At 48.1% G+C, this 20,267-nt stretch overlaps 1 protein-coding gene across 3 annotated transcripts in view; it reads right to left on the bottom strand.

The window, feature by feature from the left end:
- The window catches only part of LOC137562144 (receptor-type tyrosine-protein phosphatase kappa-like), a 374,827-nt gene that overhangs the window by 325,978 nt on the left and 28,582 nt on the right, over positions 1-20,267 (bottom strand). For 2 of the 3 annotated variants that reach the window (XM_068273479.1, XM_068273493.1), the window contains exon 1: positions 18,970-19,107. The exons of the other annotated variant lie outside the window; for it this stretch is intronic. In XM_068273479.1, the coding sequence (XP_068129580.1) occupies positions 18,970-19,054 (85 nt within the window). In that variant the 5' untranslated portion in view covers positions 19,055-19,107. Of the gene's footprint in view, positions 1-18,969; positions 19,108-20,267 lie in introns of those variants that run through there. 3 annotated transcript variants of the gene reach the window in all.

Raw genomic sequence — 20,267 nt, 5'->3', positions numbered from 1 at the left:
CAATGAATGAATGATGCAGATGATTCGAGTCACAAAAATGATCCGGATCGAAGATCCGAATCTTTCGTGATCCGGACAACACTACTGCCCAGCTGATAGGCTCGGGGGAAAACACTGGACTGAGTCTTGGCCACTCGGCTCGTGTTCGGCTCTCTGTCTTTTCGATCGGCTCTTCTGACTCGCTCTGTGTTCGGCTCTCTTCACCCGGGACATTTCAAAAACCTGTCAGGACCTGTCCGGGGAAAAGAGGACATCTGGTCAGCCTAAACTAGACTCTCCATGACTTACTGCATGAAATATCCTGCTCAATGTATAAACAACATCCATTAATGACATCAAGACAATTTAACACCAGCAATGAATTCAATAAAACTGCTGGATGGATGTGCATGGAGGGGTGAGGAGCAGGTCCTGCCTCCACTGGCAAAAAAGGGGGTGGAGCCACATACAGCCAATCAGATTAGTTTAATTTCAATGCAAATTATTGATGCCAAAGACCACAAAGCTCACAAACTTGGTCATTGAGTAATTGTGTGTTAGAATTAGAAAATGTGGGCACAGCCAATACCAGCCAAATACATACCTGGGCAACACGGGGTCATCAGCTAGTTTATAATATTTATAGGATGGGAAAAAGCCTACAAAAGCCAATCAAAATTCACCAATTGATTTTCAAAGGGAATATTTACATTGCTGCCGTTCTTGCACTGTTAATGGCACAAGCCTCAAACCTGGTACAGTTGGTTATTGGGTAACTGGGGTTATAATTCAGAAAAGGGGTGGAGCCACAAACAGCCAATGAGATTTGTTTTATTTCAATGCAAATTATTGATGGAAAACACCGCAAAGCTCACAAACTTGGTCATTGAGTAATTGTGTGTTAGGGTTAGAAATAGTAGGCGGAGCCAACACCAGCCAAATACATAATCGGGCAAATTTCACTAGGAAAATGTAAACTGCAGCCATTCTTACACTGTTAACGGCAGGGTTCTCAAACTGTGCACAGTTGGTCACTGGGTTAGAAAAAGTGGGCGGAGCCAACACAGCCAAATACATACCCGTGCTATGCCGGGCAATCAGCTAGTTTATATTATTAGAAGGAACACCACGCTGTACTCAGCATTGTCACCCTCCAGATACCTGGTGTCCATACCCCCCCGCATTCCGGTTCCTGACCCTGGAGAGAGGACCGGAGGGGCAGATTTGAGAAGATAAAGTTCTGGTCCTGCTGGGACGAGTTCATGAATTTAACTCAATATTCCCAAATTATGAAATAAAATAGCTTGACCTTATTCTTGCTGTTCTCTCTTTTCCCTCACCTCTCTCTTTTCTTTCTAGTGTCTTTACTCATCCAGGATTCTTAGTATTGATTGACAGTTATTACTTGCATAGGCATAGCAATCATCCCTGCGACCCCGCCATTGCAGGGGGGCCCAGAGACTTTGGGGCTCCTCCTTCTCCCTAATTGATTTGAGCTGCGGGTGCGGGTCGGGGCGCGGGTAGAGAGTTGCGGGTGCGGGTCGGGTTGCGGGTAGAGAGTTGCGGGTGCGTGTAGCGGGTCTGCGGGTGCGGGTCGGGTGTGGGTATGAAACATTGGACCCGCGCAGGCCTCTGCTGTGTGGGGTTCAGGGACCAAATGGGCCCCATGCTATCATTTTTACAGGGGGGCCCTATTAAGTCTAGTTTTGCCCCTGATTACCTGCGTTGTTTTTCACCTCCACTGATTTATGGCCTTATTTGATTAACATGGAAACATCTATTTTTCTTGTCTCATGAGTATTTATACCATTATTAATATTATTATTATTATTATTATTATTATTATACAAGCTGTTATCGCCTACACCACTTCCTTCTCTGGTGTTTGTAATTGTTGAATGAAACTTTTTGTTCAATAAACTTGATGGAAACAGAAGTCAATGGCACCGACTTTGGGGGTTACTATCAAATCCCAAACTGTAAGAAAGAGGTTAAATTAACATTTTTTTCAAAAAAAAGACCTTGTCGATTTTGAGAAAATCGATTTTAAAGATACAACAGGTAAAATGTTTCTTGAGCATGGTTGAATGGCAGATAACGTTACCCATCGGTATAGAGAATTTACATGTAACCCTTAGAATTAGCAGTGAGTTTCCTGTCCGGGTTTCCTGATGGTTAGTACACTGAACAACCAACAGAAATCCTCGGGCAAGCTGCTTGTGCTGGGCATAGATGTACAGCTGCCATACTGCTGTATAAGGATCCCTGGCAAATATACCTGTTATCTGCATTCAAAAGAAACAAAAATGACGTGGGGTCCCTCCTCCCCGAGGCCTCTTATCCCTTGTCCCTCATGCAGGCTGGGATAGTCCAGGGCGTGGAGCTCAATGCATTCCAGGCTCCAACTATTGGCTATATCAGCCTACATGGGGGAATAAGCCATCATTTATAGATAAATATCAACCCTGTACTCCTCCATATAACAAGGCCAGGCACCAAGCATATTTCATAGCAAGTATAGCACCCATCCCCCCCTTATAACAAGTATAGCACCCATCCCCTCTTATAACAAGTATGGCACCCATCCCTCCTTATAACAAGTATAGCACCCATCCCTCCTTATATACGGTGATCATACGTCACACTTAAGCTGGGACACGTCCCGCCTTCAGGGTCTGCTGTCCCATGATGCCTTGCATCCCGGGAAACGTCCCGGCTTTAAGCAGCCGGATGTCCCGGCCTCGGGACTCTGGCCACCGTTTTTGCAACTGGCAGCGGCGTCTATTAGACGCCGCGTCAGTTCATAGCCCGCAGCTCCGCTCCAGCCTGCATAGTCTCCGGCAGGCAGAGCAGGGCTACGGGAACATGGCGTCCGAAGCCCTGTACTGGAGACTATTTGTGTCTCCAGTACAGGGCTTCAGGTGCCATCTTCCCGTAGCCCTGCTATTCCATCAGCGCAGGAGACTGCGTGTAGTCTGAGGAAGACCTCGGGCGAGCTGTGTGCCAGAGGCCAGCCACGTGAGGGGACTTCTGTCAGGTGAGTAAATTTTTTTTTGCAGGTGTTATGCTGCCCACATTGCGTTATTTACTGCTGAAATGTTGCCCACATTGCGTTATTTACTGCTCAGATGTTGCCCACGTTGCGTTATTTACTGCTGAAATGTTGCACACATAGGGTTATTTACTGCTAAAATGTTGCCCAAATTGCGTTATTTACTGCTGAAATGTTGCACACATTGTGTTATTTACTGCTAAGAGGATTTGCATCATGGGTGTGCAGAAACTGTGTGATGCTATTTATTAGTATACCCAACGTAACCCCAAAGCAGAAAATATAGCCAACTATGACCATTAAATAATAAATGCAGCAACAGTTACCCCAGACACCAGAAAATAAATGCAATGTGGGCAACATGTCAGCAGAAAATAAATGCAATGTTGGTAACATTTCAGTAGAAAATCACGCAATCTGGACAACATTTTAGCAGAAAATAACGCAACGTGGGCAACATTTCAGCAGAAAAGAACGCAATGTGGTCCACATTTCAGCAGTAAATAAATGCAATGTGGGCAACATTTCTGTATATCTTGCGAAAAACCATTATGTTTTTTCAATAAGCAAAAATTCTGATGTGAAATGACTTTGGAGAATATTCAAGCTCATCCCTATGATAAACTGGAAAGAGGTTAGATGCTGTAACAGCAAAACCAACCATCCAATCAGTGAGTATGAGAACAGGAGAGCAGAGGAAGCACCATGCCACAGCCCAGCAGTGACAAAAGGAGGCCACACCTCTAGGATGATGTAATGTCCAACCTCCAGAAGATAGTGTTATTATTATTATTATTATTTATTGTATTTATAAAACGCCAACATCTTACGCAGCGCTGCACAATAGATAAATGGGTTAACATACAGGTAGAACATACGGAAACTCACAACAAAACAAGATCATGCAAATGATTTGATAACAATACAGTGTCATAGGTCAAGATAGAGACTGTTCGAGTCTATAAGAAGGGTGGTTGTGAGTAAGATTGCATAATCAAGCTGGATACATTAGGGAGGAGGGCCCTGCCAGAGGCTTACAATCTAAAGGGTGGGGTGGAGACAATAGGTGCGTCTTTTGAGAGGGGGTCTAACAGAACATATTATGATACTGGTGTAGGGGGGTATGCGAGCGTGAAGAGGTGAGTCTTGAGAGCTTGTTTGAAGGTATTAAAGGTGGGGGCGAGTCTGACGGCTGGTGGGAGAGAGTTCCAGAGAGTAGGGGCAGCCCTGGTGAAGTCCTGCAATCGTGCGTGTGACTGAGTTATGCGTGGTGCGACTAGGCGCAGGTCATTGGAGGATCGGAGGGGGCGGGCTGGTATGTGCCTGTGGACCAGATCAGAGATGTAGGTCGGGCAGGTCTTGTGCACTGATTTGTAGGCCAAGCACAGGATTTTGAAATTGATCCTAAAGCTGATGGGGAGCCAGTGTAGTGCTTTACAGAGCGGAGTTGTAGAGGCACTGCGGTGAGAAGAATGTATCAGTCTGGCTGCCGCATTCATTACCAATTTAAGTGGGTCAGTACGGTTAGAGGGGAGGCCAGATAAAAGAGAATTGCAGTAGTCTAGGCAGGAGATGACAAGGGCATGGATAAGGAGTTTAGTGGTGTCAAGTGACAGGTAGGAGCGGATCTTGGAGATGTTGCGGAGGTGGAAGTTGCAGGATCTGACAATACCTTGGATGTGGGCTGTAAAGGAAAGTTCAGAGTCCAGAGTAACGCCTAGACAGCGGGCTTGGGAGGTAGGGTGGATAGTAGTATTTTCAATAGTGACGTGCAGATCTGGGAGGGGTGCAGCTGTGCGGGGTGGGAATATTAGAAGCTCAGTCTTGTCCAAATTAAGCTTCAGGTACCTGGCAGCCATCCAGGAGGAAATGGATGTGAGGCAGGCAGAGACTTTGTCCATGGTAGAGGAGGAGAGATCTGGGGTGTGGAGATATATCTGGGTGTCGTCGGCATACAGGTGATAATTGAAACCCATGGAGGAGATGATTTTACCAATTGAGGCAGTATAGAGTGAGAACAGGAGTGGTCCTAGGACGGAACCTTGAGGAACACCAACTGAGAGGGGTGTAGGAGCGGATGAGGAGCCATTGAAAAATGTTGTGAAGGAGCGGTTGGAGAGGTAGGAGGAGATCCAGGCTAAGGCTAGGTCCTGAATGCCCATTAGCTGCAGGGAGTGGAGGAGGAGGGAGTGGTCGACAGTGTCAAATGCCGAGGAGAGGTCCAGGAGGAGCAGGATGGAGTATTTACCTTCGGCTTTGGCAAGGGCAAGGTCGTTAACCACTTTGGTGAGGGCTGTTTCTGTAGAATGGGCTGTGCGAAAACCAGACTGCAGGGGATCGAGAAGGGAGTTGGAGTTAAGGAAGTTGGTCAGGCGTTGGTGGGCCAGGCGTTCAAGAATTTTTGAGGCAAAAGGGAGGAGAGAGATTGGGCGGTAGTTGGATGGCAGAGCAGGGTCAAGTGAAGATTTCTTTAGCAGGGGAAGCACAGTGGCCTGTTTGAATATGGAGGGGAAGATGCCGGTGGAGAAGGAGAGGTTGAACAGATGGGTGAGGACAGGGGCCAGATCAGAAAAATGTGGGCGCAGAGAATCAGATGGGACCGGATCTAGGGGGCAGGAAGTGGCAGGTGAAGTTGCCAGCAGCTGGTTGACTTCCTCCACCGTGACAGAATTGAAGGAGGTAAGGGAGGAGAAAGAGGCAGGAGTCGGATGTGGTGGGGAGGCGGGGGCGATAGAGTGGAGGAGAGAAATATCCCTCCGGATGGTTGTAATTTTGTTGATAAAGTAGTTTGATAGGTCAGTGGCTGAGAGGGTGGAGGTTGGGGGGGGAGGTGTGGGGTTAAGTAGGGCATTGAAGGTGGCAAAAAGACGACGTGGGTTGGAGGCTTGGGTAGCGATCAAGTGAGTGAAGTATATCTGTTTACTATCAGCGAGGGCAGTATGGTATGTCTGCAACTTGGTCTTGTATCCCAGGAAATCATTGTTGTGGCGGGATTTCCTCCATTTGCGTTCTGCAGCTCGTGTCTCATTTTGTAGTTTTTTTGTGAGGGCAGTGTGCCAAGGTTGGGGGTTGGGGCGACTGTTGGTACGAAAGGTCAGGGGAGCGCATGGTCTAAGGCTGCGGAAAGGTTACTGTTGTATTGAGCTGCTGCTTCGTTGGGGCAGGTTAGGCTGGGGAGGGAGGAGGAGAGAGAGTGGAGGGGTGTGGCTAGTACATTGGGGTCAAGGTTGCGCAGATCTCTCTGCCAACGTCCAGTTTGGGGAGGGGGACAGGGGGTGCTGGATGGAGTGAGGGTGAAGGTGATGAGGTGGTGGTCGGAGATGGGGAATGGTGTAATGTCCAGGTTGGTAAGTGCGATGGCTTTGGAGAAAATTAGGTCCAAAGTATTACCAGCACTGTGGGTTGTGGCATTAGTATGCTGAGTGAGGCCAAGGGAGTTGGTGAGTGAGAGAAGCTGAGTGGCAGCAGAGGTGGTAGGCTCATCAATTGGAATGTTAAAGTCTCCGAGGATGATTGTTGGGAGGTCGGAGGACAGGATGTGTGGGAGCCAGGAGGCAAGGTTTTCTAGGAAGTGCGATATTGTACTGGAGGGGGGGCGGTATAGGACTGCAATAATGGCTGGGAGGGGATGGTAGAGGCGGATAACATGGGCCTCAAAGGAGGTAAAGTAAAGAGAAGGGGGAGGGGTAAGGACACGGAAGGTGCAGGATGGGGAGAGGAGTAGGCCCACCCCTCCCCCAGGCCTGTTATCTGGTCTTGGGGTATGGCTGAGGTGTAGACCCCCGTAGGATAGGGCTGCAGCTGCAGGCAGGTCAGAGGGGGTGAGCCAGGTCTCAGTAAGGGCAAGAAAGGTGAGGGTTTTTGAGATAAAGAGGTCATGGATAGTTGTAAGCTTGTTGCGGATAGATCTGGCATTCCAGAGAGCGCCAGATAGAGGGAGAGATTGTCTGAGTATGGGGCGGATGGGAATGAGATTGGTGCAAGAATGTTTGTGGGTATGGGGAGGGTGGGAGGTGCGGCGGGGAGAGGGGCTTGGTGGGTGAATTTGGTTGTGGTGGGTGAGGGGGGAAGTATGAGGAGGGGAACGGGGGGGCTGGGAGACCGGAGTGGGCCTGGGGTTAGGATGTGTGGTGAGCAGTGGACAAGGGACCAGGGGGAGGAGCAGATGGAGCCAGAACATGAGGCACCAATAGGACGGGTGATCAAGGGAAAGAGGAGGTATGAGGGGGGTACACATAACGATGTGTTGGGGATACATACTGTTGCACTGGGAGTGGTGGTGAAAATAGGTAGGGAGAATGGTGTAGCAGAGGTTGGAGGATATACTTGGTGGTGGGCTTACCTAGGGCAATGGAGCAGCGTTTAGTCATTTATCGGTGCAGTTTGTATGTATTTGGTGGGGTGGCTTGTAGGCTGTGCAGTTCAGAATCAAAGGCAGAGATGATCTAGTTAGACAGCAATAGTGTGCAGCAATACAAGTAAGTTACAACAAAGTAAATGTTACCTTGATGTGGTGCTTATTTCTGCTGAATTACTGGTAAATTCTGGTAAATTCGTTTTTGCCCTTAGAAAGCTGCCCTTAGAAAGCGAACCGACTTGTCGCGAACCGACAAGGCGTTTCTCCTTATATACACATAGCTATAGCATTAGCAATGTGTAATCAGGAAGGAAGGCCTAGTCAGCTGGCAGACAATATGCAAATTAAGTAATAGGGGTGGTCTTAATTCCTGCAACTTCAAACAGATCTGTATGTGATACAGGCTTGTGGACACCTGACCAGAACTGGAGAGCCAAGGAAGCACCATGCCATCTCCCAGCAGAGACAACAGGAGGCCACACCTCTAGGATGATGCAATGACCACCTCCAGAAGATAGTGGACACCTGACCAGAACAGGAGAGCGGAGGAAGCACCATGCCACCTCCCAGCAGAGACAACAGGAGGCCACACCTCTAGGATGATGCAATGTCCCACCTCCAGAGGATAGTGGACACCTGACCAGAACAGGAGAACTTATATGGCAGTCAGAAAAGGGTCAGCTGACCAAGCTGGTCAGCTGACATCCCTGCTTCGTTTTTATTGGTCCAGCACTTAGGGAGGGGCTGGAGAGTGTTTTGGGATATATACTACTGGCTGTTCAGTTGCTGGTTGTCTGGCGTTGCGATCACTATGTGGTAGCACTCAGACCTGAGTCAGATCCTAAAGTGTGCCGGGACCAGCTGGAGCTGTTATCCTACACTTAGCTAGATTCTGTTGATAGTCTAAAGTACTAGTTTAATTGTGATTATCTGTTATGACCTTTTGCTTGCCTGACTACTCTTTCGAACTTTGATCCTGCACTTTGCTATTCTGATACTCTGTTGCCGAACCCCGGCTCGCCCTAAGACTCCGCATCTGCCTCCTGATTCTGTACCTCGATATTTCTGATACCCTGTTGCCGAACCTTGCTTGTTTACTAGACCCCGCATCTGCCTTCTGAATCTGTACTGTATCTGTCTGTGTGGTTACGACCTGGTTTGTCCGACCTCGAGAACCGACCTTACTGAGTGTCACTCTCGGTTTGTCCTTCCTACTCTCAGCCTGACTCCTCTCTCCGGGAGAGTTCAGGTCTTCGGAAGGAATTTGTTCAGTACTCTTTACTGCTCTGAGGCCTTGTCCTCTAAGTATTACGGTTGCACCAAACACTCCTACTCTACTCAGGTGTCCAGAGGTTAGCTTATATATCTGATTATCGGTGATACTGCAGATCATCAATAATCTGGTATATATCTGTATTCCCAGTGATACTGCAGATCACCGGTAATCAGATCCTCTCTGTGTTACACCGATCGTTACAGTTACATAGTTATTTTGGTTGAAAAAAGACATACGTCCATCGAGTTCAACCAGTACAAAGTACAACTCCAGCCTGCTCCCTCACATATCCCTGTTGATCCAGAGGAAAGCGAAAAAAACCCTTACAAGGCATGGTCCAATTAGCCCCAAAAGGGAAAAATTCCTTCCCGACTCCAGATGGCAATCAGATAAAATCCCTGGATCAACATCATTAGGCATTATCTAGTAATTGTAGCCATGGATGTCTTTCAACGCAAGGAAAGCATCTAAGCCCCCTTTAAATGCAGGTATAGAGTTTGCCATAACGACTTCCTGTGGCAATGCATTCCACATCTTAATCACTCTTACTGTAAAGAACCCTTTCCTAAATAAATGGCTAAAACGTTTTTCCTCCATGCGCAGATCATGTCCTCTAGTCCTTTGAGAAGGCCTAGGGACAAAAAGCTCATCCGCCAAGCTATTATATTGCCCTCTGATGTATTTATACCTCCAAAAGATAGTGGACACCTGACCAGAACAGGAGAGAGGAGGAAGCACCATGCCACCTCCCAGCAGTGACAACAGGAGGCCACACCTCTAGGATGATGCAATGTCCCACCTCCAGAAGATAGTGGAAACCTTACCAGAACAGGAGAGCAGAGGAAGCACCATGCCACCTCCTAGCAGTGACAACAGGAGGCCACACCTCTAGGATGATGCAATGACACACCTCCAGAAGATAGTGGACACCTGACCAGAACAGGAGAGCGGAGGAAGCACCATGCCACCTCTCAGCAGTGACAACAGGAGGCCACACCTCTAGGATGATGCAATGACACACCTCCGGAAGATAGTGGACACCTGACCAGAACAGGAGAGTGGAGGCAGCACCATGCCACCTCTCAGCAGTGACAACAGGAGGCCACACCTCTAGGATGATGCAATGACACACTTCCAGAAGATAGTGGACACCTGACCAGAACAGGAGAGTGGTGGAAGCACCATGCCACCTCTCAGCAGTGACAACAGGAGGCCACACCTCTAGGATGATGCAATGACCCACCTCCAGAAGATAGTGGACACCTGACCAGAACAGGAGAGCGGAGGAAGCACCATGCCACCTCCTAGCAGTGACAACAGGAGGCCGCACCTCTAGGATGATGCAATGACACACCTCCAGAAGATAGTGGACACCTGACCAGAACAGGAGAGCGGAGGAAGCACCATGCCACCTCTCAGCAGTGACAACAGGAGGCCACACCTCTAGGATGATGCAATGACACACCTCCAGAAGATAGTGGACACCTGACCAGAACAGGAGAGCGGAAGAAGCACCATGCCACCTCTCAGCAGTGACAACAGGAGGCCACACCTCTAGGATGATGCAATGACACACCTCTGGATGATAGTGGACACCTGACCAGAACAGGAGAGTGGAGGCAGCACCATGCCACCTCTCAGCAGTGACAACAGGAGGCCACACCTCTAGGATGATGCAATGACACACTTCCAGAAGATAGTGGACACCTGCCCAGAACAGGAGAGTGGTGGAAGCACCATGCCACCTCTCAGCAGTGACAACAGGAGGCCACACCTCTAGGATGATGCAATGACCCACCTCCAGAAGATAGTGGACACCTGACCAGAACAGGAGAGCGGAGGAAGCACCATGCCACCTCCTAGCAGAGACAACAGGAGGCCGCACCTCTAGGATGATGCAATGACTCACCTCCAGAAGATAGTGGACACCTGACCAGAACAGGAGAGTGGAGGCAGCACCATGCCACCTCTCAGCAGTGACAACAGGAGGCCACACCTCTAGGATGATGCAATGACACACCTCCAGAAGATAGTGGACACCTGACCAGAACAGGAGAGTGGTGGAAGCACCATGCCACCTCTCAGCAGTGACAACAGGAGGCCACACCTCTAGGATGATGCAATGACCACCTCCAGAAGAAAGTGGACACCTGACCAGAACAGGAGAGCGGAGGAAGCACCGTGCCACCTCCTAGCAGAGACAACAGGAGGCCACACCTCTAGGATGATGCAATGACCACCTCCAGAGATAGTGGACACTTGACCAGAGGTCCAAGTGTAATGTTATCACTAGAACTTTAAGAGCTCAGGCTGGGAAAGTGGGAGGGGGGGAGAAGAAGGGGGGAAGGGAGTGTGTGTAATAGTGAGTGACTGAAAACTGGAGGTGCCCAGAAAATATAGGACAATTAAAAAACACTTGTCCATAGTAGAGTAGGAGACCCCTAGGATAGATCAAACAATGAGGTATGTACCAAAATGACTATTCAATAATAGTGGCTCTATAGGTGATGGTAAGTCGGCCCAACCTTAACAAAGTAGTCCTTCCATATTCATAAAAGAGTGTTTTTCATTAGGCACTTAAAAATGACAATGTGTTTTGCGGTGAGAACTACTTCCTCAGGTCGAGTACTGTGCCTCACTGGGAAGTCCTTTCAGTCATGGGTGTCTGTGTTTACAAGGCCGAGTAGGGAGAGCACTTTCCCACATGCGGATTGGAGGGCTTGCCTCTTACGCAAGCCAGCCTTGTGAGTATATCTGTTTTCTTTTCTACACCCCTACCTGGAAACCAATGATAATACACCAGATCGGGCTCCCATTGTCCCTATGTCTTTTTTATCTTCTCTATAAACCCCCAACAACCGTTCCATGAATGTTAACAGCTTCTTTGTCAAATAAACTGTTTAAAATGTATTGAACCGTTGTCGTCATTGAAGGTACAGATGCAGACACAGAACGTTTATATTGCCCTTTTCTCCTGGCGGACTCAAAGCGCTGAGCTGAGAAAGGGATAATTACATAGTACAATAAATCTCAGCATTAGCAAAACAGGAATAATGGACAGTAGGGGGGTAGCAGCGTATCAATACAGAACAAGGAAAATAAATCATATGGGACATAAAATTTAATAATAACATTTTCTATAGCGCTTTTCTGCCATAGGACTCAGGTTCAGTAGTTGGCAGTAGGATAAAGTATTCACACAACATAATTATATTTCTGCCAATGCCAAACTGAACTGGTGGGTTTTCAGTCTGTATTTAAACACGTCCGTCCAGAGATGGAGCTGTCCTGATCTGCTGAGGTAAGGAGTTCTATAACGTAGGAGCAGCATGACAGAAGGCTCTGGGACCAAAAGTTTCCAAGTGGACTCTGGGTATGACTAGATTATTAGAACTTGTGGATCTGAGAATGCGGGGATTGCTACGCAGCTGCAACATATCTTTCATGTATCCACGACGCAGATTATGTAGTGACTTAAATGTCAGTAGGCCGATCTTGAATAGGACCCTCCATTCTATAGGTAGCCAGTAGTGTTGGGCGAACATCTAGATGTTCGGGTTCGGGCCGAACAGGCCGAACATGGCCGCGATGTTCGGGTGTTCGACCCGAACTCCGAACATAATGGAAGTCAATGGGGACCCGAACTTTTGTGGTTTGTAAAGCCTCCTTACATGCTACATACCCCAAATTTACAGGGTATGTGCACCTTGGGAGTGGGTACAAGAGGAAAAATTTTTTTTGCAAAAAGAGCTTATAGTTTTTGAGAAAATTGATTGTAAAGTTTCAAAGGAAAAACTGTCTTTTAAATGTGGAAAATGTCATGTTTCTTTGCACAGGTAACATGCTTTTTTTCGCCATGCAGTCATAAATGTAATACAGAGAAGAGGTTCCACGAAAAGGGACCGGTAACGCTAACCCAGCAGCAGCAGCACACGTGATGGAACAGGAGCAGGCGCAGGAGGAGAAGGCCATGCTTTTTGAGACACAACAACCCAGGCCTTGCATGAGGACAAGAAGCGTGCGGATAGCATGCTTTTTACCGCCATGCAGTCATAAATGTAATAAAGATAAGAGGTTCAATAAACAGGGACCGGGCGACAACGCTAACCCAGCAGCAGCAGACGTGATGGAACAGGAGGAGGCGCAGGAGGAGAAGGCCACGCTTTCAGGTGCAACTCAGGCCTTGCAATGAGGACAAAAAAATGTGTGCGCAAAGCAATGCAATGAGTAGTTTTCAGAACACAATGGGCTATTCGGAGGAGCTATTCCCACCCCCACAATCTTCTACCTGTGAAAGGTCAATGGAACAGCCACAAATGTTGTGCCCGGATTCACAACCTTTTTCTGTGGAAAATGCACCTCGCACTGAAATGCAAGGCGAGGCCGAGGATGAACATGACGTCAACAACTCAACATGACGCAAAATGGGGGCGGAACAGAAAGCTGCTTTCAATGTTTTGAAGGCCTTAATTGCCTCCGGTGGCCAGTTAGATGCATCATTCATCACACCCAAATCCCAGAGCAATGTGTGCAGGAATTTGAATCGCAGGAGGTGTACCGAGATCATCTGGACAAGTGACAAGTGACCAAGTGACAAGTGACAAAGTGAAAAGTGACAAAGTGACCAGTGACAAAGTGACAAAGTGACAAAATGACAAAGTGACAAAATGACAAAGTGACAAGTGACAAGTGACAAAGTGACAAGTGACAAAGTGACAAGTGACAAAGTGACAAAATGACAAAATGACAAAGTGACAAAGTGACAAGTGACAAGTGACAAAGTGACAAGTGACAAAGTGACAAAATGACAAAGTGACAAAGTGACAAAGTGACCAGTGACAAAGTGACAACTGAGAGGTTGTTCTGGGGAGCTCCACTGCACTCAGTCGCATATGAGGAGAGGTCTCGTCGGGACTGCTGATCCTCCTCAGCTTGCTCAAAGCCTTGAGGGTTCCTGAAGATCCGCTGCTTGGAGTTCGCCGGGGTTCAGCTTGGTGTCGGGGTCGGCGGCGTCCTCCTCACTCCAACGTGGCAGATCTTCTGTTGAAGGAAAAAAAAAAAAACAATGTTAAAAGTCCCGTACCGCTTCTGAAGGACTCACCAATAGATGCTAGCGCACCATCGCTCGCTGGGTGATGTCCCTCCCTACGCGCTGGAATTCTACGCTGCACATGCTAGCACGCTTTTGCGCAGTGCCGAGGCGCATTCCAGCAGCAAGCTAGCTACCAAGCTTCTGTGGATCTGATTGGGCCACCATGTTGGATCTCTGCCAAGTCCTCCAAAATTTTGAGCAATCCACGTTGCGTGACTGAGCAGTGACAACTCTACAGTCAGCATTACAATACCACTGCTGTGTTTACTGAAGAAATCAATGTTGAAGATGGAAAACCGCTGGCATGATGCAAGTGGGGGATTCTGAAGATGAAAACGATCAGCGTGATGATACCAACATCAGGCAACCTGCCTCAGGAAACGCTGGTCCCAGCTATGACAAAGAACAGGACGAGGAACAGCTGGAGTTGGAGCAGGAATTGGATGCCCCCACTGCCGAGGGACAGAGCGGTGCACGTTGGACTTCCACAATTTAGCGGGAATGGACAGCAGAAGAGGAAGAAAGTGATGCTGGTGACGAATATGGTGCATCACAACAATCACAACGCTCACAAGAACATGAAGACAGAGGAGTCTGGCAGGACTCTCTGGCACACATGGCTCAATTCATGCTAGACTGCATTGAACGCGGCCCGCGCATTATTCACTATTCATTATTATTCATTATTCTGGAATCTGGACAACACCAATTACTGGGTTTATACCCAGTTTATACAAACACAATGTTAAAAAACTGATTGAAGAAAGTGTCAGACAGGTCAAAAATGGAACAATTCCAGCAGGCCCTTGAGGATGGAGACTTTAGAGAGGAGATTGACATCCTCCTCCTTCTCTAGCCAGTTGTACGCCGACAGACTGACTTCAGCAAACCCAGGAGGACCAGGAGGGCAGCAAAGAACACAAGCTGCTGCTAGTGCCGAAAAGGGAATGGTATTGGCAGTGTCCTTGGAGTGGGAACATTTTCTGACACCCATGCAGCAGCCCACAGAACAGCAATCGGGCAGTTCCACGTCCTCCAACACCAATCGCCTGGAGAAGATGGTCAAGGTCCAGGACTACATGTCAAATGGCGTAGCTGTGTTGAACAATCCATCTGCAGACAGACGGTGAGTGTGACAGGCAGCACAGAAGGACCATGGCAACTCACTCATAGTACCACAGTTTGATAGTGCTGCCCAAAAAATTATATGGATCCGTGGACCCGGGCACTGCGGGCAGTACTGGGAAGTGGGAACGCAGATTTTAGTACCTAAACACACGATACAACATGTTTTCCGGGGTCGGACTCTGAGGCACATACAGATGGTCCCGATCATCATCCTCATCATACAACTCTTCTCCTGAGTCTGACCCACCCACCACCTCTGCCACCCCAACATCCCCAGACACAGACCCCTCATCGTCCTCAACATTAACTTGGGATGCTGGCCTGAGCCAGACCTCCTCCTCCACATCAGGCCCCATCATCTCCTCAATGGAAGCCCTCATTAATCGCTCTGGCGACGGACCGATGGACACAACGTTCTGCTCCGGGGAGGGCTGCTGCTGACCACTGGCTGCTGGGGTGGATGTTATAGCTTGCGTGGGGCGTTGGCTGTTGCTGTTGTTGGGAGTGCTGCTCACAGCGGAGGTCTCTGGGGAACTCATGTTGAGCTCATATAGTGGTTGACGGTGAGTGGAGTATTACTGATCCCAGCAATATACACACTGACTGGCAGAGTACGCAATGCTATATAGTGTGGCTGAGCGGTGTACACAGAGTGGCAGTAAACACAATGCTATATAGTCTGGCTGAGCGAGCGGTGTACTACTGTTCCCAGCAGAATCAGAGTGTCAGTAAACAATGGTATATAGTCTGGCTGAGCGGTGTACACAGAGTGTCAGTAAACAATGGTATATAGTCTGGCTGAGCGGTGTACACAGAGTGTCAGTAAACAATGGTATATAGTCTGGCTGAGCGGTGTACACAGAGTGGCAGTAAACACAATGCTATATATAGCGTGGTTGAGCGAGGTGCACAGTGGCAGTACACACAATGTTATATAGTCAGGCTAAGCCGTGTACACAGAGTGTCAGAAAACACAATGCTATATATAGCGTGGCTGAGCGAGGTGCACAGTGGCAGTACACACAATGCTATATAGCCAGGCTAAGCCGTGTACACAGAGTGTCAGAAAACACAATGCTATATATAGCGTGGCTGAGCGAGGTACACAGTGGCAGTAAACAATATATAGTGTGGCTGAACGAGCGGTGTACCACTATTCCCAGCAGACACAGAACAGTACACAGAATGCTATATAGTGTGGCTGAACGAGCGGTGTACTACTGTTCCCAGCAGACACAGAACAGTACACAGAATGCTATATAGTGTGGCTGAACGAGCGGTGTACCACTGTTCCCAGCAGACACAGAACAGTACACAGAATGCTATATAGTGTGGCTGAACGAGCGGTGTACTACTGTTCCCAGCAGACACAGAACAGTACACAGAATGCTATATAGTGTGGCTGAACGAGCGGTGTACTACTGTTCCCAGCAGACACAGAACAGTACACAGAATGCTATATAGTGTGGCTGAACGAGCGGTGTACCACTATTCCCAGCAGACACAGAACAGTACACAGAATGCTATATAGTGTGGCTGAACGAGCGGTGTACTACTGTTCCCAGCAGACACAGAACAGTACACAGAATGCTATATAGTGTGGCTGAACGAGCGGTGTACCACTGTTCCCAGCAGACACAGAACAGTACACAGAATGCTATATAGTGTGGCTGAACGAGCGGTGTACTACTGTTCCCAGCAGACACAGAACAGTACACAGAATGCTATATAGTGTGGCTGAACGAGCGGTGTACTACTGTTCCCAGCAGACACAGAACAGTACACAGAATGCTATATAGTGTGGCTGAACGAGCGGTGTACTACTGTTCCCAGCAGACACAGAACAGTACACAGAATGCTATATAGTGTGGCTGAACGAGCGGTGTACCACTATTCCCAGCAGACACAGAACAGTACACAGAATGCTATATAGTGTGGCTGAACGAGCGGTGTACTACTGTTCCCAGCAGACACAGAACAGTACACAGAATGCTATATAGTGTGGCTGAACGAGCGGTGTACTACTGTTCCCAGCAGACACAGAACAGTACACAGAATGCTATATAGTGTGGCTGAACGAGCGGTGTACTACTGTTCCCAGCAGACACAGAACAGTACACAGAATGCTATATAGTGTGGCTGAACGAGCGGTGTACTACTGTTCCCAGCAGACACAGAACAGTACACAGAATGCTATATAGTGTGGCTGAACGAGCGGTGTACCACTATTCCCAGCAGACACAGAACAGTACACAGAATGCTATATAGTGTGGCTGAACGAGCGGTGTACCACTATTCCCAGCAGACACAGAACAGTACACAGAATGCTATATAGTGTGGCTGAACGAGCGGTGTACTACTGTTCCCAGCAGTGACACACAATGACTGGGGGGGACCCTGGCTAGCGTGGCTGGAGCGCGAACTACCCTGCCTGCCTACCCAAAGCTAAACCCACAGACAAATGGCGGAGATATGACGTGGTTCGGGTATTTATTTACCCGAACCACGTGACAGTTCGGCCAATCAGAGCGCGTTCGGGTCCGAACCACGTGACCCGTTCGGCCAATCACAGCGCTAGCCGGACGTTCGGGGAACGTTCGGCCATGCGCTCTTAGTTCGGCCATGTGGCCGAACGGTTTGGCCGAACACCATCAGGTGTTCGGCCGAACTCGAACATCACCCGAACAGGGTGATGTTCTGCAGAACCCGAACAGTGGCGAACACTGTTCGCCCAACACTAGTAGCCAGTGAAGGGAGTCCAGGACTGGTGTTATGTGGCAGTGACGGGGTTGGTTGGTTAGCAGTCTGGCAGCAGTATTCTGTATCAGCTGTAGGCGGTACAGAGGGAGGGGGGGGGGGGGGGGGGTGTGCAGAAAATTTACTTTTTAGTTTTAAAATTTGAACATTTCTATTTTGAAGAAATGACGGTACTGCAGTGGTGGGCCGAAATTTCACATGTGCAAAAATTTTGCATCAAAATTCGCAACTACGCATCATAATCGTAATGCAAAACTTCAGGGAAAATCGTAATTCATTTTGTATGTAATAGTAGTATTTCAAAATTTTGCGTAATTTTTCACTTAATTTTCACAAAATTTCGCATAGTTTTGTGCCAAATTTAGAGACTAATAACAACGCCTCCATACATGCTATTGACATCAACATTGCTACGTATGTGAAGCCGAATACTGGGTATAAGTCACAAAAATAATTTTTCAAAAAGACTTTGTAGTTTTTGAGAAACTCGATTTTAAAAATGCAAAAAAAAATGGTTTTTAAACTAACATTTGTCTAAGTTTGAAAAACATTTTTACTTGCATTTTTAAAGGGAACCAGAGACGCCGGACATATAAAAAGTAAAAAGAGTTTGGACATACCTGGGGCTTCTTCCAGCCCCATAAGCCTGGATCGCTCCCACGCCGCCATCCTCCGCTTCCTGGATCCGCCGGTACCCGGTCCCATCACTTCCGGTGGACGCGGCCAATTGTCCGCATCACAGGGGCTCCCTCCATACCCTTATGTGTGCGGCTGTGCAGTATGCAGCCGCACACGTAATGGTATGCTGGGGGCCCCGGTGATGCGGACAATTGGCCGCGTGCTGACACCGACTGGCCGAAACTACAGGACCCGGAACTGGCTGATACAGGAAATGGAGGACGGCGGCGTGGGAGCGATCCGTGCGTATGGGGCTGGAGGAAGCCCCAGGTATGTATAAAATCTTTATTCTGGCGTCTCTGGTTCCCTTTAAAATCGAGTTTCTCAAAAACTACAAGGTCTTTTTGCAAAATTCTTTTTTTGTTTTGTACCCACGGTTCTCCTTAACATATCTAGCAATTTTGGTGTCAATAGCATGTATGGGAGCTTTACTATTCACTGCTAAAGTTGGCAAGAAATTACATGAAATTTTGCGAAATTCAGTCATCACTAGACGGTAGACCAGAAAGGATGAGCACCCATTTCATTGTTTACTGACACGCCTACTGTGCACCATTAATGCTACACTAGAGTGGACTCCTGTGTCCCCTGGGTTTCCTCACCTCGGCTTTTCTCTACATAAAACGTGTGTAATTATCATTTCCTCTTACCTGTGCCCCCGGCTGTGCTGTATTGCCCCTCCAGCCCATAGATCACACCTATGGAGACCAGCAGATAAGACCACAGTGCAGCCATGGCGGCCGGACCCCCAGATGCCACCAGAGAGCTCAGCAATGTCGCCGTCTGTCTACCCCGTACATTAGATGAGAGGAAACGACTCACTGACTCTGCTGAACATATAAAACTAATGTTCTTCCTCTTCTGTGGTCACCACACAAGATCTGCACGAGTTTCTGAAACCAGGAAACCAGAAGACATGACTGAACCGTGTGTGGCCTACAGAGAGCATATCAAGCTGCTATCTGCTCACTGATCTCCTAGTTTCCATCTGATGAGAGTGACAAGCAGGGAGGAGGTGGCAATGCAGCAAGAGATGCACAGTGACTTGTATTAAGTATTGGTGTCAGGTAGGCAGAGGTTGACCTGATGGTACCGAGCTACAGAGGCTAAACCACCTACTAAGACACAGGTCACATGACTCCAACCTGCCAGATTTATTACAGGGTCATATGACTCCAACCTGCCAGATGTCTTACAGGGTCACATGACTCCAACCTGCCAGATGTCTTACAGGGTCACATGACTCCAACCTGCCAGATTTATCACAGGGTCACATGACTCCAACCTGCCAGATTTATTACAGAGTCACATGACTCCAACCTGCCAGATGTCTTACAGGGTCACATGACTCCAACCTGCCAGATGTCTTACAGGGTCACATGACTCCAACCTGCCAGATGTCTTACAGGGTCACATGACTCCAACCTGCCAGATTTATTACAGGGTCACATGACTCCAACCTGCCATATTTATTACAGGGTTACATGACTTCAACCTGCCAGATTTATTACAGGGTCACATGACTCCACCCTGCCATATTTATTACAGGGTCACATGACTCCAACCTGCCAGATTTATTACAGGGTCACATGACTCCAACCTGCCATATTTATTACAGGGTCACATGACTCCAACCTGCCAGATTTATTACAGGGTCACATGACTCCAACCTGCCAGATTTATTACAGGGTCACATGACTCCAACCTGCCAGATGTCTTACAGGGTCACATGACTCCAACCTGCCAGATTTATTACAGGGTCACATGACTTCAGCCTGCCAGATTTATTACAGGGTCACATGACTCCAACCTGCCATATTTATTACAGGGTCACATGACTCCAACCTGCCATATTTATTACAGGGTCACATGACTTCAACCTGCCAGATGAAGGTGGAGGCATAATGAAAGCTATACATCCGTGTGACAGCTTTCGGAGGTAATAATT

The sequence above is a fragment of the Hyperolius riggenbachi genome, chromosome 1 (assembly GCF_040937935.1).
Source record: "Hyperolius riggenbachi isolate aHypRig1 chromosome 1, aHypRig1.pri, whole genome shotgun sequence".
Classification (NCBI taxonomy): Eukaryota; Metazoa; Chordata; class Amphibia; order Anura; family Hyperoliidae; genus Hyperolius; species Hyperolius riggenbachi.
Note: the sequence above shows the minus strand (reverse complement) of the source record. Positions and strands in the feature narration are given on the sequence as shown.